This window comes from Orycteropus afer, unplaced genomic scaffold (assembly GCF_000298275.1).
Source record: "Orycteropus afer afer isolate SDZICR_OR568_19922 unplaced genomic scaffold, OryAfe1.0 scaffold00136, whole genome shotgun sequence".
In the NCBI taxonomy this organism is placed as follows: domain Eukaryota; kingdom Metazoa; phylum Chordata; class Mammalia; order Tubulidentata; family Orycteropodidae; genus Orycteropus; species Orycteropus afer.
Genome location: NW_006921723.1, coordinates 2,567,764 through 2,578,918, shown reverse-complemented (window position 1 = coordinate 2,578,918; position 11,155 = coordinate 2,567,764). Strand labels below are relative to the sequence as shown.

The window sequence follows — 11,155 nt, the reverse complement described above, 5'->3', positions numbered from 1 at the left end:
TCCAAGGAGTGGCTGGTGGGTTTGAACCTCCAGCCTTCTGGTTAGCAGTCAGGTGCCTTAGGCACTATGCTACCAGAGATGACTCAAGGGAAGGTTAATTCCTAAGGGGTGACTTAAAAAGGTGAGGGGGTAGAAAAACCACAATAAGAGTGCAATAACTGAAACTGACAGCGGTCAAAGTGTAGCTGTCCCAGGCAGGGAGGATGGAGGAGGGAAGTGTTCACCAGGCCTAGAAGGAAAGAGTGGTGTACAGGCAGCAGCTGCCTTGAGAGGCTTGGTGACCTGAAGTCAAAGGAGCCAGCCAGCTCAGGGCAACACACAGAGAAGGGACCACAGGAATAAGCACCCCGACTTCACTCTCCCTCTTTGTGCCATCTCCTGTTAGGGTTCCACACTGGCCCAACCCAACTGATAGTGAGAGGGCACAAAGCCTGTTAATGTAGTCTATACAAGTGCACTGTGGTAAATTACTTAGTGTGGCTTTTCTACCCATAAGTCATTGTACTCAGTGGTGGAGTGAGCAACTGAGGAGCTCCTGATTGTAAATGTTATCAACCTGGGTTATTTCTGGTGGGCGTGGCACAACACAATGTTATGGGAGGCTCACTCTTAGGTGTTTAGAATTCTGTTGTTATGATTGGTTGGTTTGGCCACTCTGCCGGGCTCAAAAGGAGGCCTCATAGAGGCAGAACTCTCTCTGACTGCTGGTTGAGGAAGACGTGCTGCTGAAAGAGACACGGGCTCCGTGGGACTATGCAAATGTGAGGTGCTGTGGCCCACCAAGTGGACTGAACAGCTTATTAATAACGTCAATTAAGGCACATGGCACCCTTGTGGGGGTGGGACCATGGAAATAAGGTATATGGCACCCTAACATGGGGACTGATCAGTTTTGCCACCCTGCTAGACTTAAAATGAGCCATCACTGAGGTGGAAAGGGAGGATATCACTGCCACCAAGAGAGAAGAGCCAGGAGTAGACAGAGTCCTTGGGCCCAAGATCCCTGTGCTGAGATGGCAGAGATGGTGGCAGCAGAGGCGGCTGAACCAAGAGACCGTCACGATACAAAGCAGCGGGCTTGCTGGCCCATGGAGTGAGAAAGATGAGTGCCTTTGGGCAGGAGGCTAGCTGGCGGAGTGGGGTGCACCTATCGGCAGAGCTAGAAGAGCTCTGAAATGCTGTCCAAGCAGGGTGGAAGCCGGGCCAAGAGGTCAAGGGCCAAAGAGAGGTGTGCCTATGCACATGGCTGAGAGGAGGCTGTCCTGATCAAAGAATTGTATCCCGAGTATTCCTGAACGAGAACTGTCACTTCCTTAAGAAACCTCATAATCATGAGTATTGTCTGTGAGTTTTGTGTGGCTACTGCAATGAATTACTGAACCCAGCAAAGGAGTACAGAGTGCCGTGGAGGGATGGTTGCTACTGCAATGAATTATTGAACCCAGCAAAGGAGTACAGAGTGCCGTGGAGGGATGGTTGCTACTGCAATGAATTATTGAACCCAGCAAAGGAGTACAGAGTGCCGTGGGAGGGATGGTTGGTGTTGGAACTGGTAAAAGGATTAGAGGGTGGTGGTACGTCTGACCTTTGCCTCACAGCAATCAGCCTTGGGCTTAGGCTGCTGATGGTGATTCTGTCTCCCTGTCGTGAAGTTAGAGGAGGTCAGACACGGCCCCCCACACCCTTATTGCAGGTGCATTGGCTGGGAACTGAACCCAAGTCCCCTTTGGGGAAGGCGAAGATTCCACCACAGAGCCACCACTGCCCATAGAAGACATGGAGGAACATTACATGTACACTGCTCAGGGGAAGCAGCCAGGCTGCAAAAGCTACAATGCATGGTTCCAAGCACAAAATGTTCTGCAAAAAACAAAACTATGTTGTTAGTTGCTATGTAGATTCTGACTCATGGGGACCCCACGTGTGCAGAGTGGAAATATCCCATGGGGTTTACAGGGCTGTCACTTTTCAGAAGCAGTTCACCCGGCCTGTCTTCCAAGGACCCCTGGGTGGGTTCGAACTGCCAGCCTAGCGGTGAAACCTAGCTTAACTATTTGTGCCACCCAGGGACCATGGCAAAACTATAGAGACAGTGAAAAGACCAGTGGTTGCCAGCAGTTCAGGGGGAGGGAGGGATGGGCAGATAGGTGGAGGGAGCCAGGGGCTTTTATACGGCACTGAAACTATTCTGTATGGTACCATAATGGTGGATACATGACATTAAGCATTTGTCAAAACCCACAGGACAGGACACCACCAACAGTGAACCCCAATGGACTTTATCTAATAATGGCATACCAACATTGGTTCGTCAATTTTAGCAAATGTATCACAGTAATGCAAGGTATTAATAATTACAACTGTATACACAGGGAGGGTCCCTGGGTGGAGCGAATGGTTTGTGCTCGCCAACTGACCTGATGGTTGGTGGTTTGAACCTACCTAGAGGAGAAGCAGAAGAAAGGTCTGGTGCCTGCTTCCGTAAAGATCACAGTGAAGAAAAAGCTATGGAGCAGTTCTACTCTGACTCATGTGGGACTGCCACGGGTCAGAATCAACTCAACGGCAACCAGTCTGTTACGGTGTGTGTGGGGTTAACACGGGAACCCTCATTTCTGTCTGCACAGGTTTTTGGTCAGCCTCAAACTGCTCTCAAAAATAAAGTCTGTTAAAAGAAAACAGGACAACAGTCCCCTCTGGGGCAAGAGAGGTGAGGACTGAAGGGGTAGGGGTGGCAAAGGAACGTTCTGGACAGATGGAAACCTTCCATGTTGTGATCAAGGTACCAGTGACATGGGTACAAGTATCTGTCCAAAGAAAGTTACAGGCACACGTAATATCAGCACACAGCATTCAAGGTAAATTACTCCTCAATGAAAAAGAACAGTGTGCACAAAACAACATGCTCAGTGAGAGAAGCCAGACATGAAAGAACAAATACTGTCTGACCTCAGTTATATGGAATGCCCAAACCAAAACCCAAACTCACTGCCGTCGAGTAGGATCTGACTCGTAGCTACCTCTCCTCAAGTTTCTGAGGCGATATCACTATAGAATAGATTGCCCAGTCTTCCTTTCGAGGAGTGGCTGGTGGGTTTGAATAGCCAGTCTTCTGGTTAGCAGTCAAGTGCCTTAGGCATTACACTACCAGAGCTCCCATGCAACGTCCAGAATGGGTAAGTCCAGAGACAGAAAGCGGATTTGTGGTTGCCAGGGGCTCAGGGAGAGAAAACAGGGAATAATTACTAATGAGTACGGGGTATCCTTTGGGGTGATGAGAACATTCTAGAAGTGATAGTGTGTGCTTGTGTAACTTTGTGAATATAATAAAAACCAGTGATTTCTACAGTTTAATTTCACGGTATCTGAATTATATCTCAATAATGGTGTTATAGTGCCTAAGGCATCTGACTGCTAACCAGAAGGCTGGCAGTTCAAACTCACCAGCCACTCCTTGGAAGGAAGGTTTAGCAATCTACTTCCGTAGTGATACCGCCTCAGAAACCCAAGGAGGGGTCAGGTCTGACTCTACAGCAGTGTGCTTGGTTTTTTGGGGGGGTAGACCACATGAGTAAGTGCCCGACCACCAGGAGAAAGGTTGGAGGTTCGTTCCTACCCAGAGGTCCCTGGGAGGACAGGCCAGGTAATTGGCACCTGAAAGGTCACAGCTCTGAAAACCCCAGGGAGCAGTTGTACTCTGCACACAGGGGGTCACCTTCAGTCAGAAGCAACCTCATGGCAGCTAACAACAACAAAGGTGTTATAAACAAACAAACAGAGACTTGATGCTGAGTGACAAGGAGTCAAACCCAAAGGCCACACAGTATCTGATTCCATTGACAAGACAGGTCCAGAACAGGCAAATCCATAAAGACAGGAAATGGATTAAGTGTGTGCCTGGGCCTGGGTGAGGAGGCTAGGAGTGATTGCTAATGATTGGGTTTCATTTTGCGAGGTGATGAGAAGGTTCCGGAATATAAGATACATGTGGTTTCAAAACATTATGAATGGACTAAATGCCACTGAAGTGCTCACTTAAAAATCATTAACCCACTTACAGAAAGTATCTAGAATAGGCAACTGTATGGGATCCAAGTTGATGAGTGGTTACCAAGGGGGGCAGGAGGGAAGGGACACTGAGCTGCTGTTACAGGTGATGGGAAAATTCGGGAACGGTTAACAGTGAAGGTTGATTAACACAATGAATGTAATTAATGTCACTGAATGGGACCTGTAGAAATGGTAAATGTTTTTTTTACCTATATATTTACCACAATTAAAAAAAAATTAAAGTGGCATATTTTGTGTCACAAGTATTTTAATACAAATAATAAATAAAAAAATTAAGAAAAGGGAAAAAGAGAAAAGGGGGAAAAGCAGTTTAAAGTTTATCCCAAGTTCTGAGGATGTGGGTGACCTGTACCCTGTACTCGGCTCAGCACTCTCTCTGTCCCCATAAGCCAACTGTTGTCCAGGGGAGACAGTACCCCAGGCCCCACGACTCTACAGTGGGCACACATTTTGGGAGTGAGGGCTGGTGCCCCAGCCACTGCACTGTCCCCCAGACTACCTGACAAGCCCAGGCCCAGCTGCGTCTGACCGATTCCCTGACCCCACGACAAAGGCCCTCTTTGTTCACTGGTAATATCCTTAGCAGGTCTGTCTAGACGCTGCACTGGGGCAACAATTGTCCCGTGATGTCAACACGCCATCGGCCAGCCCCTCTGTGCTGGCTCAGGCGGGGACGGTCCAGGAGGCAGCTGAGCTCAGGGGCTCCCAGCTCAACACCCACCTAAGCCACCTGGGGAGAAACATACACAGCCAGCCTCACATGACCACCACGTAGGATCAGGCGACACTCAGGGATGTGGTCCCTCCTAGGGGAGACACTGCTGAGAGGCAGCTGCGGTTCTGGGGAGACACATACTGGGTCACCCCTCCATCTTCACAATGTCTACCTGCCAAGTATCCAACACTGAGGCAGGTTTACTGGGGATTCTACATGGAAGTCAGGGGAGAGAGACAGCGGGAGAAACAGAGATACAAAGACGGAGAGAGGAGAGACACAGAGAGAAATGGAGAGAGAGAGGGAAAAAAGGGGGAGAGAGATGAAGGAGAGTCAAAGACTCAGAAAGAGAAGGAGAGAATGATGTGGACGGTCACACACAGGCAGAGAGTAACAGAGAGAAGAGAGGCAGAGGCGGGTAGAGAGAGGGAGAGGTCCGCTCTAACTGACCCCAGGCATGAAGGAGGGTCCTTCTGTAGATGACAAGCTGGGCTTCTGAGAAATCCACAGGGGCAGGAAGTAGTCTACTCCACTGTCACACACCCATCTTCGGGGTGGGGGACGGACGTCCTCTGTGCCAGCACCTCCCAGAACACCCTAGGTACATTTTCCCGGGACGTGCATCCGACTCAGCCGACAGCCACCCCCAAATGGGCACATCTGCTTTCACCCAGGGCCTAAAAAACCACGCAGCTGCTCCGTATGACAGGGGCGGCCCCCACTGACCCCCGCGCTGCACAGAAAATGCTGGACACAAAAGCAGGTGCCATGCGATTCCCTTTATGGAAGTTTTAGAACAGACAAAAGTGACTGACAAGTGATCATGTCTGCACAGTGATTACACCTTGGGGAGAGTGCCCGGGAAGAGGCCCGAGGGGGCTTCTGCTGGCTGGAAACGTTCTAGACTTGGTCTGGTCGCAGGTGGCACAGGGGTGCAGATACATGAAATCTCATCACGTTATCAACATCCAGGCACTTGGGTGTATGCTTTGTTAGCTGCCGCCAAGTCCATTTCCGTTGTGGTGACCTCACGTGTGTAGAGCTGAGCTGCTGCAGGGCTTTCGTGGCTGTGGTCTTTCAGGAACTTTCCGACTTTCCTCCCAGACGCCTTTGGGTGGGTTTGAACCACCATCCTGCTAATAGTTGAGTGCTCAATCATTTGCACTACCCAGAGACCAGTGTGTATTTTCGACTCCAGTTTTGTTTTGTTTCTTTAACTGGGTAACATCTAATCTGAGTTGGCATCTTTTTAGCTATGGAATGCTCCAAAATCCTCTTCTTGTTTCATAAACTTCAGGAGCATCATGGGAAGGCCTCCCACAGAGGTCTGGAGAGTTTGGGCACTGATAGAAGGGACATCACCCCTTAGGCTGCAGGATTAAAGGCTGCCATCCCCACCACCTCAAGTCTGGAGCTAGAGGGATTCCCAAAGATTGTTTAATTGATTTTTTCCTCTATTTAAGATGCAGATCACAGTGTCTGGGGCCCAGGAATTCAGACACACGCCTTTGTGTCCACTCAGGCCCGTGAAGGCTGTTGTCTGAAACCTCCACAAAGCCAGACACACACGGCTTCGGAAACACGCTGTTCCTTTTTGTCTGGGCCCTGGGGAGCAGGACAGTGGACCCCTCCCACATCCCGCCCGCAAAGTGGGATGAAGAAGAAAGAAAAAAAAAAAAAAGGAGGTAGCCTACATTTTGGGGTTCAGAGCAGGGGAGAACAAAAGATGGGAGCCCCAGCTGAGGGGTGCTGCATTGAGATTTCAATGTAGATTTGAATTTGGGCCTGGAGGATGCTGGGGCGTCTTAAATCAGGAAGCTAATGGGCTAGGATTAACGCGGGGCTGATTCCGGTCCCTGACAGTCTGATTTATAACAAGGGGAAGATGTCTCCCTCTTTCACTCTGCCCATTGTCCCCCAGTCTGTCCCTCCAAATGCCCTGTCAGACAAAGAAACCAGGAACCTTTCTCAGGTTTACCACCCAGCTTGGGAGAGTGGGAAAGAACCCCCAATCTGCAGCCTTCTCCTCCCTCAGCTTCAGGAAGGGACAGGGAAGGTCACTGTACCCTCTAACAAGTTAAGACACTCCCAGTGTCTGTCTGGGCCACCCACTGAAACATCCCAGGGAATCTTAGGTTGGCCATTTGGGAATCTGTTGTTGTTATTTGCTGTCGAGTCGGCCCCGACTCATAGCGACCTCTCCTTGGGTTTCCGAGGTAGTATCACTACAGAAGTAGGATTGCCCAACCTTCCTTCCGAGGAGTGGCTGGTGGGGAATCTAGCTCCATATAAATGGGAAAGATTTTGATAAGAGGAAAAAAGATCCACATCTGGGTGATTCCTAGAGGAGCGAAAGTGAAGGACACTTTCACAAACCAGCAGTATTTATTCACGTTGGCCCCCAAGCCTGGGTCTGTGGCCTCTAGCCAGGGTGTGGGACACTTGTAAGCAGTGATAAACCCGTTTCCTGGCCAAGTGACCTCAGATGACCCCCTTCACTTCTCCAGCCCTCAGTCTTCTCATCCATCAAGTGGGCACAAGAATAACCACACAGACCTTAACAAGGTGGCGCCAACAGTTAAACTCAACGACTAGCCAAAAGGTTGGCCATGCAAACTCACCCAGAGGTGCCTCAGAAGACAGGCCTGGCACCTTGCTCTGAAAGTTCACAGCCCTGAACAATGGTGCAGCTCTGCTCTGCACACATGGGGTTGTCACTGAGTTGGAATCAACTCAAGGGCAACTAACAACCACAGTATCCCATGGGGATGAGGTGGTGGAGCTTCTGCAGTCCAAACCAAACCAAACCAAACCACTGCCACCAAGTCCATTCCCCTTTGGGTTTCTGCATCTTTATGGAAATACGCTGCCACAGAGTGGCTGGCGGGTTTGAACCACCAACCTTCCGGTTAGCAGTCAAATGCCTTAGGCACTACACCAAGAATTCTTGATTTCCACGTGGAAGACCCAGGTTCAATTTCCAGCCAACATACCTCACACACAGACTAAGATGGACTAGGCAGAAGGGCCTGGTGATTGCATTCCAAAAATCGGCCAATGAAAACCCTGCGGGTCACAACCGTCCAACCCCCAAGGGATGTGGTGCAGGACCAGCTGTTCACAACACTCCAGGGGGCTGGCGGGAGAACTCAGAGTGCCGGAGAACAAAAAACACTTCCTGAATCACAAGTCCCCAAACATAAGCTACAGTGATTATCATGATCCAAGAAGGTGTGAGTACTGGACTTTGATACTCCTCACAACATGCCTCCCCCCACCCCCACCAGATGGCCTCTTTGCAGGTTCCTCTCTCTCCAGAGTGCCAAGTATTATTACCAGGAAGCCAGCCTCAATCTGACTCCTACCTTGTGCCAGTGACTTACCTGGACTGCTATCCAGCTGGCGTTCACAGTGTGCTCCCCAAAAGGGCCGAACCCTGGAAAAGCAGCAAAAACAGCGGGTCACCAAGGAATGCTGCTGTGGGTGTTGCTGGTTCCGCTGGAGCTACAGAGAGCAGCTGTGACTGAGAGCATGCTGGAAGCCTGCTCCTAAGTTCTGGGGTACACCCCCTGCCTAGCACCTTCCCCTCCCCCCATCCTCAACCTCCAACTCACCCTCAGACCCTGCAAGGGCCAGCAGCCTCTTACGGCCCCTGGACTTTTTCTGCTGTCTCAGTACGGGGCTGTCCCCCATGCAGAGGGGTAGTGTAAGGTCTGCCTTGTCCACGTGGTGTCCCTAGTGTCCAGCTTGTTGAAGGTGCTCTGTGAAGCACACTGGATGAGAAGTAGACCATAGGGATGTGTGAAGGTCTCCCCCAGGCCACTCACCCCCCCCCACAAACTCCAGGCCTGATTTCCAAACTCAGTCACTTTGCAAGCAGGGCTGCCACCCACGTGCCAACTGCACCAAGAGGGTGCTAAGTGCTCAGCATGGCATTCAGGCATCCCCTTTCAGGGAAGGGCACTGATGGGCCCATTTTACAAGCACAGAAAGAAGCTGGCTGCCCTGGGTCACACAGTGAGAAGGGAGAAGGGCGGGCATTCCTATCCAGTCCCATGACAATTACTGCCTCCCTCCTCTAATCACCTGGTCATACTGCTTTAAAAATAAGGGTCACCAAGGAAGGCTGTCCCAGACGCCTTGGCTACCCAGGCTGGACAAAGGTGCCCTGGGAGAGGTGCTCAGAGCCTTTCCTCCTGCATAAACCAAGTTAAAGTCCTGACTGGATCACTTACAAGCAGGATGCCCTCTCAGAGCCTCGGTTTCCCCACTGTAAAATGAAGCCAATGAGGATTTAGTGAGTTCCTGCAAGGAAAATGCTCAGCCTAGCACCTGACAGGTATGGCTCATTCATCAGTAACCAGACACTGCCTGACTGCAAGGGGTAGCTGACTCCCCCTCCCCGGGCTATACACACCTGTTGGACAGGTGAGTGGCTTCTTCATCTCCCCTGGAGTCCCAGGACCATCCCCTCCACTCCCCTGGCCTCCGGGGCCACAAAACACCTTTGCCAGTCCTGGCCAGGAATCCCCCCTAACGACATACACAGGTTGTTAAAGTGACACCTCCCCTCCCCCGCACGTAGAGGGGTCGGAAGTGGAGAGGCCACGTGGCAGAGGCGGAGTCTCCGCGCGGAGAAACAGTTGATTTCGGGGAGTCAGTGACAACAGGCGCTGGGCTTGCCATACACTCAAGACACTGAAGACGATCACTGGGGCGACCGGGAGACCCAGCGCCCGACGTCCCCGACCATCACCTGAGGTCTCCGAAGTCCCACCCGCCCTGCCTCCCATTAGTGAAGGCGTGGGGAGCAGTGGCTGCGAGGAGGTTCATTTGTCACCCGGGGCACTTCCTGCCCGCAACTCGGCCTTTGTCCCCTGGGGCCGGGGGTGGAAACAGGCCGACCTTGGGAGGGGCAAGAGGGAGGCAGCCAGCCCAGCCCGCGGGCCTGAGGGGCTGGGCAGGTGCCCAGAGGTCACTGTCCTCACCCGGGCGCTAGAGGAGCCTGTCCGCGCGGGCACCCTGCCCAGTCCCCACTATCCCAGCCCCTAGCCCCACTCTCTCATCGGCCGGGACCAGCAGGGCTCCGTGGACGATGACACCTTCAAAGCCTGGCACGACTTCTAGCAAGTCCCGCCCGGGCGTTCTGCTGCCCAGCCCGCCGGCACCGGGCCCTCCAGCCCTCCCGCCGCTGCCGCCGCGCCCTCCGTCAGCTCGCCCGCCCGCGTACCCGTCACCACCACCGCTTTCTTGGGCTGCTCCATGGCGGGTTGGCTGCCGGCTCCGACCCGCTCCAGGACCGACTGTCGCGCGGCTGCCGCCGCTGCAGCGGCCGCCGCCCCGGGCCCCGCCCCTGCCCGCTAATCGGCGTGCGCGTCCTCGGTACGGGACGCAGCGTGCGCGTCCCCGACGCCGGTCCCCAACCTATAGTCCCTAAGTGACCCCTGCACCCTCCCCAGCCTCAGTCTCCTCACCTGTAGAATGGGGCCAGTGCGTCCCGCTTGACCCAGCTGGTCGCGTATTCCCCAAGTGGGCAGTGAGCACTTACTGTATGCCTTAAAAAGAAAAGCAAAAAACACTTTAAAACCAAGTTTTCTTTAGCTTTGATACATGCTAATGACCCACCAGTTAACACACTGAACCCCTGCACACTCAAAATGTTCTGTAAAGTTTTTTCTTTCTAGTAAACACTAGACAGTGCATTGACAAAAAAAAAAAAAACTTGGTGTGGAGTTGACCGTGACTTAAGGTGACCCCACGTGAGGCACAGTAGACCTGTTGTCGTATGGTTTTCAATTTTCAAACCCACCAGCCACTCCTCGGAAGGAAGGTTGGGCAATCCTACTTCCGTAGTGATTGTTGTTGTTGTTGTTATGTGCCGTCGAGTCGGCCCCGACTCATAGCGACCCCTCCTTGGGTTTTCGAGGCAGTATCACTACGGAAGTAGGATTGCCCAACCTTCCTTCCGAGGAGTGGCTGGTGGGTTTGAACCGCCAGCCGTCTGGTTAGCAGGCAAGTGACTTAGCCACTATGCTACCAGAGCTCCTCGGAAACCCAAGGAGGGGTCGCTATGAGTTGGGGCTGACTCGATGGCACATAACAACAACAATTTTTAAGTAGATGCCAGGTCTTTCTTCCAAGGCACCTCTGGGTGGATTCCAACCTCTAACCTTTCAGTTAGCAGCTGAGCTTGTTCATGGGCTGCCATTACTTAGGGACTCCAATGTGTGCCTCAAACCAAAAAAACCAAACTCACTCCCACTGAGTTGTTTCCGACTCATACCGACCCCCTTTGGGGTTGGAGGCGGTAAGTCTTTTCAGAAGTAGATTGCCCAGTCTTCCTTCTGCAGAGTGGCTAGTGGGTTTGAA

At 52.1% G+C, this 11,155-nt stretch overlaps 1 protein-coding gene across 1 annotated transcript in view; it reads right to left on the bottom strand.

Annotated features, from left to right (window-relative positions):
* The window catches only part of PGPEP1 (pyroglutamyl-peptidase I), a 33,445-nt gene extending 23,395 nt beyond the window's left edge, over positions 1–10,050 (bottom strand). Inside the window, exons 1-3 of the mRNA XM_007945472.1 lie at positions 10,017–10,050; positions 8,170–8,222; positions 4,424–4,503 (exon numbers count right to left, since the gene is read on the bottom strand). Of these exons, the coding sequence (XP_007943663.1) occupies positions 4,424–4,503; positions 8,170–8,222; positions 10,017–10,050 (167 nt within the window). The remainder of the gene's footprint in view (positions 1–4,423; positions 4,504–8,169; positions 8,223–10,016) is intronic.
* Positions 10,051–11,155: the final 1,105 nt, after the last annotated feature.